This window comes from Perna viridis, chromosome 7 (assembly GCF_037379345.1).
Source record: "Perna viridis isolate PV_CMFRI_1.1 ecotype Kerala chromosome 7, ASM3737934v1, whole genome shotgun sequence".
NCBI classification, from domain to species: domain Eukaryota; kingdom Metazoa; phylum Mollusca; class Bivalvia; order Mytilida; family Mytilidae; genus Perna; species Perna viridis.
Genome location: NC_142451.1, coordinates 42,395,060 through 42,410,517, shown reverse-complemented (window position 1 = coordinate 42,410,517; position 15,458 = coordinate 42,395,060). Strand labels below are relative to the sequence as shown.

The 15,458-nt window shown below is 32.7% G+C and overlaps 1 protein-coding gene across 1 annotated transcript in view; it reads left to right on the top strand.

The window, feature by feature from the left end:
* The window catches only part of LOC148612773 (dynein beta chain, ciliary-like), a 41,726-nt gene extending 27,364 nt beyond the window's left edge, over nt 1-14,362 (top strand). The window contains exons 36-51 of the mRNA XM_088594497.1: nt 268-429; nt 836-1,459; nt 1,745-1,906; nt 2,171-2,404; nt 5,692-5,952; nt 6,160-6,306; nt 6,612-8,072; nt 8,436-8,606; nt 8,852-8,974; nt 9,431-9,624; nt 10,266-10,542; nt 10,974-11,201; nt 11,467-11,778; nt 12,041-12,283; nt 12,720-12,908; nt 13,188-14,362. Coding sequence (XP_088450623.1) covers nt 268-429; nt 836-1,459; nt 1,745-1,906; nt 2,171-2,404; nt 5,692-5,952; nt 6,160-6,306; nt 6,612-8,072; nt 8,436-8,606; nt 8,852-8,974; nt 9,431-9,624; nt 10,266-10,542; nt 10,974-11,201; nt 11,467-11,778; nt 12,041-12,283; nt 12,720-12,908; nt 13,188-13,805 — 5,406 coding nt within the window. The 3' untranslated portion in view covers nt 13,806-14,362. The remainder of the gene's footprint in view (nt 1-267; nt 430-835; nt 1,460-1,744; nt 1,907-2,170; nt 2,405-5,691; nt 5,953-6,159; nt 6,307-6,611; nt 8,073-8,435; nt 8,607-8,851; nt 8,975-9,430; nt 9,625-10,265; nt 10,543-10,973; nt 11,202-11,466; nt 11,779-12,040; nt 12,284-12,719; nt 12,909-13,187) is intronic.
* Nucleotides 14,363-15,458: the final 1,096 nt, after the last annotated feature.

Sequence of the window (15,458 nt, the reverse complement as noted above, 5' to 3'; positions counted from 1 at the left end):
AAACAACTTAACTTATTGTACTGCCAGCAGACAATAGCAGAGTTTTTTATATATATTATTAAATGTATAGATAGATGTAAAATTAGGTTATATCGTGAAAAGTATACAAAAACTATATACATATATGAAATTTGAAAATAAATTTTAGCTGAGGTATGGTCACAGTAGTAATACAAGACTTAAGAAGAATAGTGTATACTAAACATTTAATATCAAATCAAGTACTAGTTATGTTGATTGCTGGTGATATACTTTGATTTATTATAGGGACTTCTATTTGCTATGCCAGAATGTGCCAAGACAACCATGGACTTGATTCGTTTGTGGATGCATGAGGCAGAGCGTGTTTATGGTGACAAGCTTGCTGATGAGAAAGACATTGAAACTTTCCAAAAATTGATTAAGGACACTTGTAAAAGATGTTTTGAGGTATTATTCCTGTTTCATTATTGGGCCTCAGAAATTCTAGTTCGGCAGTAGGTGGCAATTTCTACTTGCAGTTTTGAGTTCTATTGAACACAGTTTTTGCCTGAGTTGTACAAATTATTGGAAAACCATTTTAATCGGTTTTAATGCAAATAAAAACCGTTAACAAACCTTGCACCAAATTCACAGTGATTTTACTTCAAGAAATACAGACAATTCAAAATATGTAGCAGTTTTGAAATACTTCTTGAATTAAAGATTTTAGATGCTTTAAAATTATTATCATGTGTAGGTTCAGAAGAATTAATTGTATTTTCATTTGTATTTAGAAGAATTGTAGTGCCTATGTTTTTTAAATACTAACAAAATTCAATATGTTTAAATGACTTATTTTTATTTATTTATTCAGGACTGCAATGAGGAAGTAGTGTTCAAGAAACCAAATATTTTCTGCCACTTTGCTCAGGGTATTGGTGATCCTCGTTATAATCCTGTGGAGGGATGGTCAGAGTTAAATAAACTTCTGACTGAAGCTTTAGACAATTACAATGAACTAAATGCCATCATGAACCTAGTATTGTTTGAAGATGCCATGGCACACATTTGTAAAATCAACAGGATTTTAGAATCTCCCAGAGGTAATGCCTTATTGATTGGTGTAGGAGGAAGCGGCAAACAAAGCTTGTCTCGTTTGGCAGCATTTATCAGTGGTCTTGATGTTTTCCAAATTACTCTCAGAAAAGGCTATAGTATTGCAGATCTAAAGGTTGATTTATCCCAACTTTATATAAAGACAGGATTGAAGAATGTTGGGATGATGTTTCTTATGACGGATGCTCAAGTTGCTGATGAAAAATTCTTGGTGTTGATTAATGACTTGTTGGCCTCTGGTGAAATACCTGACCTTTTACCTGATGATGAAGTAGAAAATGTTATTAATGGTGTTAGAAATGAGGTCAAGGCTACAGGAATGGAGGATTCTAGGGAAAATTGTTGGAAATTTTTCATTGACAAAGTCAGAAAAACTCTAAAGGTAAATTTACTTTACCAATAAAAAAATTAAAAGTAAATACAAATGTAGCTTCACATTTAGGTATTAGTTTAATTATCTTTATTCTGTATTGCCATTTATTTATCATTCTTACTAGTTTAATATAATATAATATTATAGAATTTGCAGTAAAAAAAAACAAGTTACATTTAGTTTATAATATTCCTTATTTTCAAAATTCTCATTTTGTAATTCTTTGAAGTACTGTTACAGAATTTTAAAAGCTGAAAAAAATTCAGGACATTGTTTTTATATATGTAATTATAGGTTGTGTTATGTTTCTCACCTGTTGGATCCACATTAAGAGTCAGAAGTCGAAAGTTCCCTGCAGTAACTAACTGTACATGTATTGATTGGTTCCATGAATGGCCAGTAGAAGCTTTGAATTCTGTATCTTCCAGATTCTTACAGGAGGTGGAACTATTGTCAGTAAGTACATTTGATTCCATGTTGCCTACACTTAATTCTTAAGTTCGTAGTTTGATGTCAACAACGATCTCTTAATAAATATTTACATTCAAACAACTTATTTTTGTGTAAATTCTTCAATGTCTTACCCTTTAAACACATATATAATACAGCTCTTTTAAATTCTAAAAAGTAGGCAGTTTCATTCAAATTAGTTCCAATAGTTTTCAAAACAGATGCTATTAATTTTGCATAATTTTATAGATAAGCATTTTCTAATTACAGCCTGACATGAGAACTTCAATCTCTCAATTTATGGGATTTGTTCACACATCTGTAAATGAAATGAGTCAGAGTTACCTCCAGAATGAACGAAGATACAACTATACAACACCAAAAAGTTTCCTCGAACAGATCAAACTTTACCAGAACTTGTTGAAGAAGAAAAATTTAGAGCTACAAGCCAAGATTGTGAGATTGGAAAATGGTCTTGAGAAACTGAGAAGCACTGCACAACAGGTATGCCATCAAGAAATAATTTGATATGAATTTACCTATAACATTATTCGTATGAATACCATATAACCAGAAATGTTTTCATCTATCTAATTTTTTATTATTATGACAGTTACCAAGAGATCGCAAAAATTGATAATGTTAAATGTTATTTCAATTTTAATTTTACCTTAAGTAGCTCAAGATTGATGATGAGTTACCCATTTCGCTCTGGCCACAAAAAATCAGCAAAATAAAATACATTTTGTTGACAATAAACTACCAAAAATGCCAGTTTTCAGTTTGTAGGGTGAAAAATGTTCATTAATAACCCCAAATTTCAGTGATTTTCTTCCATTTTCCATTTTGACATCAACTATAAGATCATTACTGGTCAAAATCTAGTAAAACCATCCTTTGTAAATTAGGCTGTTCCAGCAGAACATAAATGGGACACTTGGACGGCCTTTTAAAAAAAATATATATTTGGTTGTGGATTGGTGGGAAATGCAGCTATGGCACAGTACTGAGCTTGGAAATTCGCTTCTGTGAGTGGAAAATGAAGGAACATTCTGTTGAAAGTTGTTTTTTACTTTCTTGAAATGGTCCAAAATGAATCCCTGTCATTGTATAAACCTTTAGTATAGTTGAGTTACACGTTTTTGTTGCCGGAAGTTTGCGCCATTTTTACAGGTATTCTCGGGGTTTTGCTATGGTGCAACCTGAGACACCCGAACATCAGAAAAGATGTCAACTTCCATTTTTTGTTGATGTTGTTTATAGGTGTTTCTCGTCTCTCAATTTTTTTGTAGATTAGGCCGTTGGTTTTCCTGTTTGGAGGTTTTACACTAGTAATTTTTGGGGCCCTTTATAGCTTACTTTTCGGTGTGATCCAAGGCTCCGTGTTGAAGACTTATTATTATGGTTTATACTTTGAATAAATTGTGCCTTGAATTGAGAGTTGTCTCATTGGCACTCATACCACATCTTCTTATATCTATTTAGTGTGAATTATCATCAAAGCAACTCTTCCACAATTAAACTTTATGGGTTCCTTTGAAACTGAATTTGAACAGTTGTTAAATCACTATGTAGTCATTGCATATTGATATCAAGAATAACCCATTCCAAAACTTCAAAATGAAAAGGTATGGGCTATGGAGTGAATGTGTAGGTGACAAAAACACCAAATTATCAAAGAACAGGGCTTTTTGTCTACAACAATGGACAAAATTTCCATACCCTTAAACAAGATAGCCCCAGTGTGCAAATAAGCTGAATTCTCAATATTGATAAACATCAAGATTACTTTATACTCTCTTGTTCCTCACCTGTACAGAGTGCATGCAAACTTGAGTGATGCTTAAATACAGCAGATTTCCAGCTGAAAATGCTTGGTATACAAGAAGAGAAGTTTTCTTGAAATCATTGATCCCCGATAAAACAAATGGATTTTAGGAAACTTCACACAACTATCAAGGCAATCATATGGATACACACAGAAATTTCAACTGGTTAGATGAGATACAAAATAGTTCATGGCAATACACCAGCTTCATATACAGTCACTGTTATACAGTGTGGATCAGTACAACTTCTGCATTATCTTCTATTTCTCTTCACATACCAAATATCATCGACCTGTGATATAAAGTGGTTGTTGAAAATTTGATATTGACAAATACTCTTACAATTGCGAATACCAGAAAGGTAATCCCTACATTCTGGCCTTCTCCAAATTTGCTCTTAGACAAGACAAAAATCAAGATTTAGCTGTACATTGAAAAGAGGATGTGCATAAAAATGTTAATATATAAAACGATTTTAGTATACAGATATATGAATGCACAAGTGGTAAATGCATTAGTCTATACATGAATATGTGCAACATGCAAGAAATAGGCAAAACAGTGAATATACATATTTTTTAATCAGTGTCTTAGCTAGGCAAAATGGAGGGGCGCAGCACCCGCCCCTTTAACATATTACCCCCTTCGTGCCCATTTATAATTATCTTAATATTACACTTTTGTTAATAAATTACCCCAAGCCAATTAAGAAGTGTCACCTTCATTTACCACATCCTGTCATAATTAACCCTCTGGTATACCTCAGGTAATTATTGGTGATCAATCAGCTGATAAGGGTTGTTGGATGATGATCATTGACAAGTAGGAATTGGATCCAGATTGGATCTTTCACCATTTCATGGACAGCCAGTCATTGGTTAATAATTATTTTCTTTTGTACAATTAATTTCAAAAATATTTTCAAGTTGACAGGTCTATGTTATGTAGAACCATGGATGTAAGCAATTGCATGTTGCATATGTTTGCTTACCAGTATTCAATATGTCGGTTGTCTCTGTCAGTTCAATTCTTTGTAAAATTTTCTATATCTTCAACAGTATTTTTCAAAAGTTATAATTACATTAGAGAAAATAATATGATTTTGAAATTAAATTGGAGCAATATTGAATATTTGTTACATTTCATTCAACATTTTACCTCATAGTATGTCATAAATGTTAAGAATCACTTGCCCTTAATCTCCTTTATGGTGTGATAGTATACTGCTTTAAATTCTCCAAAAGCAATGTTAATTTTTGTCTACACATCATTCTTGTATTATTTAATAAGAATACAAACATACAAGAAAAGTCCCCCAAAAAAATGAATAAAGATATTTCTGACTTAATGGAAACATAAATCTTAAAAAAAAAATTCAAATACACCAATAGCCCTTTTTTGTTTGAAAAAAACATGCTACGTGTTAAAGTGCCCTCTTCCCTGCACACCCTCTATTTTCAAATCCTAGCTAGAACACTGATATATGTAAATGGAATGAAGCATTCATGAAATCATGCAATGTCTTGCTATTATCTGTATGAAATACATATATATGTCACTTGCAGCTGAAATATATAAAAAAAAATTAAAGAATCACCATGGGAATACTGTTAAAAAATATATAAGAATTTTAATATACAGATAAATGAAAGCAAGCGGTAAAATTGCTAGTCTATACATGAATATGTGCAACATGCAAGTGATAGGCAAAACTACAGAATATGTATAAATGAAATGAAGCATTCATGAAATCATGCTATGTCTTACTATTATCTGTATGAAATATGTCACATGCAGCTTAAAAATGTATTTAAAAATCCTTAAGGCTTGATGGTGCTGGTTATTATATTGAATTTAGTTCAGTGCCACGTATCACTCTTGATAGGCAATTATTCACTGTATCTGGTCTTAACCACCTTGTATTCTGTTTTGTTAATTATGTTATGAACTTTTATTTCCCAGGTTGATGATCTAAAATCTAAACTTGCCTCTCAAGAAGTTGAACTTGCACAGAAGAATGAAGATGCCAACAAACTTATTGCCGTCGTTGGCGCTGAGACCGAAAAGGTATCAGCTGAGAAGGCCATAGCTGATACAGAGGAAAAAAAAGTTCAGAAAATTAATGAAGAAGTGTCTAAAAAACAGATTGATTGTATGACAGATCTTGCTAAGGCTGAACCTGCACTGGCTGCTGCTAAAGAAGCATTGAATACTCTTAACAAGGTATAAGATTTCACCAAATTAATTTGTTGTCTTAAGCAGTTTTCAATTTATTAGTGTGATGTGAAAGGCTGCAAAGTGACCCTGACTACTGTTCATTGTAGACCAAGTATATGCAACTACTTAGACCGTTTGACAAATAGTTCATCACAAGACAACAATTAAAATCTTAACACACTCAATAGTGATAAAACATCAACCATTTTTCAGGGTAATTTGACTGAGTTGAAGTCCTTTGGGTCACCACCACCTGCTGTAATAAATGTACTGGCAGCTGTCATGTGTCTGTTAGCAACAAGTGGAAAGATTCCTAAAGACAGAAGTTGGAAAGCTGCAAAGAGTTCTGTAATGGCAAAGGTTTGTTCTTTTTAAATGTTTTAATGATTTTAATGTTTAAGTGTATTAATCTAATACGTCCATTTCAACCATATTCATATTTTGTGTAGTATTTAAATGTTTCATTACAGACAGCAACACTTCCCTGAAGAAGCATTGGGATTTTCATCAATAATTTACAAATCTTATTGGTTTTGGAAAAGTCTGGTTACTATATTAGCAATTGAAAACTATTAGGCTGAGCAAAATCTTAAATACTGCTGTTGTGTGTCCTAACTAAAAACTAAAACTTTAATGGTTTACATCCTGTTTTTCTGTACCTGTAGGTTGATGCATTCCTGGACAACTTGATCAACTATGACAAAGATAACATCCACGAAAATTGTCAGAAGGCAGTAGAACCTTACTTGAAAGACCCAGAATTTAACCCAGATTTCATTAGAGCCAAATCAGCGGCTGCTGCTGGTTTATGCTCATGGGTTATCAATATTATCAACTACTACACAGTTTATTGTACTGTTGAACCAAAGAGACTTGCATTAGCACAAGCTAATGCAGAACTAAATGCTGCTAAGGAGAAACTTAAAGTCATCACAGCTAAGATTACTTCATTAGAATCTGATTTAGGAAAACTGACTGCTGAATTTGAGGAAGCCACTAATGAAAAATTGAGATGTCAACAAGAGGCAGAAATGACAGGAAAGACAATTGATCTGGCCAATAGATTAGTAGGAGGTTTGGCATCAGAAAATGTCAGATGGGCTGAGTCAATCAATGAATTTAAGGAGCAGGAAAAAACATTGCCAGGTGATGTTCTTTTGACCACAGCTTTTGTGTCCTACTTTGGTTGCTTCACTAAACAATACAGACTTGATCTGATGAATGTCCACTGGATTCCATTTCTAAACAACTTGTCTATTCCTATTCCAATATCTGAAGGACTTGATCCATTGTGTTTATTGACAGATGATGCTCAGATTGCCACCTGGAACAATGAAGGTCTTCCAAGTGATAGAATGTCATCTGAGAATGCTACTATTCTGTCTAATTGTGAAAGGTGGCCATTGATGATAGATCCACAGTTGCAAGGCTCAAATTGGATTAAGAGCAAATATGGGGCAAACTTGAAAGTAATCCGCCTTGGACAGAAGGGCTATCTGGATGCTTTAGAAAGAGCAGTGTCATCAGGTGATGTGGTTTTCTTAGAAAACATTGGAGAATCTGTTGATCCAGTATTAGACCCATTGATTGGTAGAAACACAATTAAGAAAGGGAGAGCTATTAAAATGGGAGACAAAGAAGTTGAGTATCATCCAGATTTTAAACTGATCATTCAAACAAAGTTAGCTAATCCGCATTACCAACCAGAAATGCAAGCTCAGACCACTCTAATCAATTTCACAGTCACCAGAGATGGTCTAGAGGACCAACTTCTAGCAGCTGTTGTTGGAAAGGAAAGACCAGATTTAGAAAGTCTGAAGGCAGATTTGACCAGGCAGCAGAATCAGTTTAAGATTACTTTAAAAGAGTTGGAAGATTCCCTCCTTGCTCGTTTATCAGCTGCTGAAGGTAATTTCCTAGGAGACTATGCATTGGTTGAGAATTTGGAGACTACAAAGAGAACTGCTGCTGAGATAGAAGTGAAGGCTGCCCAAGCCAAGAAAACTGAAGTGGAAATCAACACAGCTAGAGAACATTACAGGCCTGCCGCAGCTAGAGCTTCACTGTTGTACTTCATCCTGAATGATCTCAATAAAATCCATCCAATGTACCAGTTCTCATTGAAGGTAATTTAATTGAAAAGACATTTTACTTTTTTTTTTATTATTTTAAAAATGAAATGATTTTAAGGTTGGCAACAGCTGCTACTTTACACACAAATAATGATGATTTCAAAATTGAAATTAAGAGTAACAGTACACCAAATTCAAATGCACAACACTTATAACAGTGAACTCAAATTTAGAAAATCTTTAGTAATTTCAAAGAAACAACAAATATTTCACGAGAATGTTATAAAATGAAACCTTCCTAAACAATACTGGTATGAAAATTCTTTTAAATATGTATTTGGACCTGTGTGAACCAAACTCAGATTTCTCATGATTTGATATTGAGTGAAGTTTCTATTTATTTTTTGCTTAATTCAGGCATTCAGTGTGGTATTTGAGATGGCTATAGACAAAGCAGAACCAGCTGAGGAAGTCAAACAAAGGGTGGATAATCTCATTGACTGTATCAACTACTCTGTATTCATGTATACTGCTAGAGGATTGTTTGAAAAAGACAAAATTATCTTCACTGCACAAATGACATTCCAAGTAAGTTTGATACAATCTATATAAACACAAAAAGAAAGAATGCTGGTTTGGTATTACCTGTAATATAAATTAAACCAAAAGATTGATAAGTTAAGTAAATTAGTGCTAAAGTTGGCAAGACTTGCAAAGCATTAATGTTTTTGTATAGAAAATATTTATTAACCAAATTATCCACTGTTTAAATTAAAGTAATATTTCAACAAAAGAAAAGTTTATGGATATACGTCAAATTTTGTATATTATAGATCTTGTTAGCCAGCAAAGAGATAAGCAGTTCAGAACTGGATTTCTTGTTGAGATTCCCAGCTGTTCCGAATGTAACTTCCCCAGTTGATTTCATGAGCAACAACAGTTGGGGTGGAATCAAGGTAAAATAAAATTAGATTAGTGAGATCACAGTTCATTAAATAACACTTACAATAACATGAGCATACAAAAAAAAGTTTATAAAAATATTGTAATAGTTAATATTCTGAATAGTATGATATAAATATGAAGAAAATCAGCATTGTAAACTCAAAAACGAATGCAATGTTGATTTGGTATATTTATTGGGAGGAATGTAATTTGTTTCCTATCACAGTTTAAAATCTCGCATTATGAAAGTTCTATCATTTCTTAAACCCAATAGTTCTTGGTGATGCAAAAATTAAAAGTCACATCATGTCTTAAAATGACTTACTCACAATATCTCTGATTTTACAGTATACTGTAATCTTATTTGGTTTCTTTAAGGAGGAACATGAAACTTAAAAAGCTGAATGGCAGGACATCTATGTATTATCCACACATTTTAACTATTATAACAATATCTTTTCTATCAGGCCATGTCAAGTATGGATGAATTCAGAAATTTGGATCGAGACATTGAAGGTTCTGCCAAAAGATGGAAGAAGTTTGTTGAAAGTGAAGCTCCTGAGAAAGAGAAGTTCCCCCAGGAATGGAAAAATAAAACTTCACTTCAGAAGCTGTGTATGATGAGAGCTCTTAGACCTGACAGAATGACTTATGCTGTTACGTAAGTATACCTTGGCTTTCTGTCTACTGCATTCCCAGTACCGTATTACATTTTTATCATGTTTTCATCAGAAATAATTACCACTTTACCTATAAATGAAGCAAGCTGATAAATTGGGTGGCACGTGCGATATTTTTACACAGAATTCAAAGTAGTACTCCAGATAAGAATCTCGCAAAATGCGATTCATGGTTGGAAATGTTTTTGATATTTTGTTCAAAATTTTACACTAAACAGAAAGTACCATGTAGCTTTCCATATAACCCCTTTTAGATGGTAAAAATTATATAGAATATACCGTAAAACTCAAAATTAAGGACGATAACTCTGTGAATGATGCTAAAGTACAATAGGCACTTTTGAATTTACTATGTGAATTATCCCTTAAGAACAGACAGATTGGAATGGATGATTATTCATATCATTATATAGACCCATAAAACAACTTAATAACAAAAATAAAATTGTGAAGCATTTTTGGGGTGTATCATAGATTACAGAATTTGCTTGATTTTTACAAAGACTGCTACTTTATAATTTTAATAATGTATAGCCAAACAGGTTGTCGAAATCACCGAAAGTTATTAAATTTTAATTGATAACACTGTTAATATGTATACATTTCTTTGTACTTTTTTCAGACATTTTGTAGAGGAAAAATTAGGTGGGAAATACACAAGTGGTGCTGGTGTAGAGTTTGCCAAGTCTTTTGAAGAATCTGGACCAGCTACACCAATATTTTTCATCCTATCTGCTGGTGTCAATCCTCTCAAAGATGTAGAAATGCATGGCAAAAAGATTGGTTTTACAGAAGATAATGGAAATTTTCACATTATCTCTCTTGGACAAGGTCAAGAAATTGTTGCTGAGAGAGCTATGGATTTATCTGCTGAGGAGGGGCACTGGGTTGTCCTTGAGGTGAGTACATGAGTATAAATATGTGAAAAGATATTGCTTGCGTTTCTCATTGGGGCAGGAGGTTTGATAATAATGAAATTAATTATTAAAACTGTCATAAAGGTTCCAGTCATGACCTTAATTGCTAATATATTTTAAAAAATGCTTGTTGACATCATGATTTGTGACCAATTTTACAATTCAAAATTTTTTTTTTTTTTTTTCAAATTAAGATCATTCTTTAACAACAGGACAATGTTATGATTCTTATTGAGTTGAAGGAAGGTCAAAATTTTACACAAAATAGCACTCATTTTCCATGATGATATAAACTTGTTTATGCTATCAATTATCTCCTTTTCCTTGTGTCAGTCGTCTTCTTTTCTATTACACGTTTTTTTTTTTTTCTAAAATAATTGCACCCATGAGTGATAAAAAATGTTCTCTTTTAGAATGTCCATTTGGTCGCTAAATGGTTGCCAACACTAGAGAAAAAGTTGGAAAAATACAGTGAGAGCAGTCATCCAGATTATCGTGTATTTATCAGTGCTGAGCCTGCTGGAACACCTGAGTCGCATATCATGCCACAGGGAATTCTAGAGAGTGCAATTAAAATCACCAATGAGCCTCCAACTGGAATGTTTGCTAATCTGCATAAAGCACTGGATAACTTTAATCAGGTATGAAAACTATAATAATGGTATCGTTGGTTTTTGTATTGGGATGACAAGTTTTTAATGTTAAATTTACATCATTTTAGATGGTTTTTTTTTTGTTTTTTTTTTTAAAATAACCCTTAAAAACTCACTGTAATTGTGGCATTACAAATGTATCAGCATGTTGAAAGAGATAAAAATGGAACATTCAGATATTAAGATATTTTTAAAGGCCAAATGTTAACGATCTACCAGCATGAAGATAATTTATCATTGGAATCTATTTCAGGATAGTTTAGAACAGTGTTCGAAGGAAACAGAATTCAAGAGTATCCTGTTCTCTCTTTGCTATTTCCACGCTGTTGTTTGTGAGAGACGGAAGTTTGGTCCACAGGGTTGGAACAGATCTTATCCATTCAACAATGGAGATTTAACTATCAGTGCCATGGTATTGTATAACTACCTGGAAGCTAACTCAAAGGTACCATGGGAAGACCTTAGGTATCTGTTTGGGGAGATTATGTATGGAGGTCATATCACCGATGACTGGGACAGAAGGCTGGATAAAACTTACCTGGAAGTTTACATGGACTCATGTATGGTAAGGATATATTAAAAAGCCTTTTCACAATCAAGACAGCCAATTTATATTCTATGTTAATTGAAAGTGTGTTTTTATATCTTTCTTTGGAAGAATTTTTCAAATTTTAACTAAATATATTTTTTTATGTGCAATCATTATTACTTATTTTGTGTAGCAGCATTTTTTGGTGATATCATGATATCTAGGGATGTTATGTGGAATCATATTTCTCTAATACTTGATTTAACATTAGTTATTAACTGAAATGTTTTAATTTCAGCTTGATGGTGAGTTATACCTTGCACCTGGATTCCCATCACCACCAAATACAGATTACAAAGGTTACCATGCTTATATAGATGAATGCCTACCACCAGAAAGTCCATATCTTTATGGTCTCCATCCCAATGCTGAGATTGAATTCTTGACCACATTATCTGAAAATCTGTTTAGAACTGTGTTTGAAATGCAGCCGAGAGATGCTGGAGGTGGTGGATCAGCTGGTGTTAGTAGGGAAGAGAAGGTAAGAAGATTAACAATGTATTACATAAAGTTCAAATTAATGGTGGTCTTTTTTTTTTTTTTTCAAGCCACCATTGATAAAAGTTTTTGTCAAACTGACACATTCTTGTGCAGGTTTAAACATTATTTGTTTACAATTTTCTGAAGTAAACTAGAGGTTGAACTAATTAAAATATCTCTCTGGAGCAATATTTGTTGGAAAAAGTCTAAGGTTTGATAGGTGATCACAAAGGTACATACTTTTTTGTTAGGTCTAAGTATAAAGTATATTTTTTATCAACCTAAAGAAATTCGCATTAATCAAATAGTTACTATTGAAAGCCATATAGACAGCAAAAAACAAAACACAAAGAAATATGGTAGATACATCTTTACAGTTTATAAAAAAAGGAGTAATGCTTGAAATAAAATATCATCTAATTCTTTAAACTTTGCAGATAAAAGGCATTTTGGATGAGATCTTGGAAAAACTACCAGAAGAATTCAATATGATTGAAATAATGTCAAAGGTTCCAGTGGAAGAGAGAACTCCCTACATTGTAGTGGCTTTCCAGGAATGTGAAAGAATGAATCTACTGACCAGTGAAATCAGGCGTTCTTTGAAGGAACTTGATCTTGGATTAAAGGTAAACTGTTGTCAACTGCCTCCTGAGTTGCCCTTCAACATTTTTTTTTTTCATTGAGTGAACTTATTTTGGCCCTTGTTTTCACAGCTTCATCCTAGTTTATGTTGTTGTGCTTATGGTCCTTACTCTTTTTCTACAAATTATACTAACCAAAATACTTTTAAAATAAAAAGTTTAAACTATGAAATGCTTTTTATTTTGAAGATATTTAATTTTTTTTTATTATTCATTTCTACAATGTATGTTAACAGTCTTTATTTTGTGATTTGTCTTTTGCAGGGTGAGCTAACAATAACGGCTGAGATGGAGAACTTGGGAAATGCCTTGTATTTGGACTCCATACCAGCCAGTTGGGCTAAGAGAGCTTATCCATCCTTGTTTGGTTTGGCAGCATGGTATGCAGATCTGTTGTTGAGAATAAAAGAACTGGAGAATTGGACAGGTGATTTTAACTTGCCTGCAGCTGTGTGGTTAGGTGGATTCTTCAACCCTCAATCCTTCCTTACAGCCATCATGCAACAAATGGCTCGTAAAAATGAATGGCCTCTGGATCGTATGGCATTACAGTGTGATGTCACAAAGAAAAATCGTGAAGATATGACAGGGCCTCCACGTGAAGGAGCTTATGTCCATGGGCTCTTTATGGAAGGAGCTAGGTGGGATCTTCAGACGGGAATGATTGCTGAGGCTCGTCTCAAGGAATTGGCTTGTACAATGCCTGTCATATTCATCAAAGCCATCCCTGTTGATCGTATGGATGCTAGAAATGTGTATGAATGTCCAGTATACAAGACAAAGAGCAGAGGACCAACTTATGTATGGACATTTAATTTGAAATCAAAGGAGAAAGCTAGTAAATGGGTTCTTGGTGGAGTAGCCCTCTTACTTCAAGTTTAGACATTATTTCTTCAAGCCACTTGTATATTTTGATTGTCATTAATGACAATGTTATTTTTTGTTTATCATAGCTAAGTTCCCTTGTTGCATTCCGTCCATTGAAAGTTTTTTAAATGTAAAGACATGATATTTTTTTTAATAATTTTTATTTTGTTCCTGCATTGCAAAGATAGGTTTATATATTTGTTTACTTTAGGTTATTTATTTGTTGCATTATTATTTATTCAAACATATTTCTGTTATAAACAATGTGGTGTTATTGCATGCATGTCTTCAGACATTTATTTTCTTGATTTGTTTATGTTTCAAGTTATTTACATCATTTTGTGTTCAGTGGAAATTTTCATTGCCTAGCATCCTTTTTTTTATCAATTGTGCCAAAGAAATCTACATTTGTCAGGATAGTTGGATCTCAGTAATTTATATTTCAATATTTATTGCAAACTGTATTTATTTGAAATTTATATTTAATGTGATTTTGCAATTTGTGTTCCTTCAGATTTTATTTTTTATTTACAGATTGTTTTTCTTTCGTATTAAATGGTTGCATATTTGAATTTTTACCTTTTTCGTAGATAGGTATTGAACTGTCTGGAAATTATCCCATAAAGTGTTATTTATTACAATATTTCTGAAGGAAGGAAAAAAAAAAACACTACAACAGAAATATCACAATTAAGTTGATATTTCCCATCGCCCTGAATAATTTAAGGTATTTCATTAGTCAAGTGACGTCATCCATTGATGGAGTATAATTCTGTGTCACTGGGAGTCTCTGATTTAGTTATTCTCTAGATTTAGTTCCCTTTTAGTTGATTAATATGGTGACTATCCATTCAGACAATGCAATCAAAACCAACAAGGTGAATGAAAATGGACAGAATACTGAGACCACGATTGAGACATTTAAACCAAAATTTCAACCAGATGCCATTAAATGTTCCCACTCAATTACCTTCAAAAAAAAAAATCAAGCAGTTGACCCTAAAGGATTTTTCTCAAGAAGTATACCACTTATACTGCAAATGATACGTGATCAATGTAACAAAACATTAATCAGTAAAGTTAAAAGGATACATTTGTTGCAGAGCATGCTAGTTACCCAATGGAACAAAAGTAAAATAGGTCAGTAAGACACTGTAACCAGTAATGTATTTATCATTTGATTGCAGTATGCAGATGTTTTATTCATTAATCATAAAAGACATTGAAATGTTCTTTTGTAGTGCTCCTTTAAAAAAAAAGTAATCAAATCATTCCTGTGGCCAATATTTGTCAAGCTTCTTTAATTAGACATGAAGCATTTTATTGCAATATTTTACAAACGAGAGCCATTTACAATGAAATCAATGGATTACATCATAAGAAATAATTATTATTATCCATCCATTAAGTAGAGTTATCTCCACTTATCTATTTGGTACAATATAGCAAATATGTAATAAGCCAGATGAGACATTACATATTTTATGAATTGTTGTCCTATTTAAAGGCTTTTAAGGCCTCAAAAAAAATTTTCTGGTTTTAGTTTCCCCCAGAGTACATTGACAACACATAGTAAGAAATATTTAAATCTGTAAATTTAGGAGCATTCATTAGTTTTTTAATTAGGGTTTTAGTTTTAAGATATAAACTGTCCTTAAAACTAAAAAA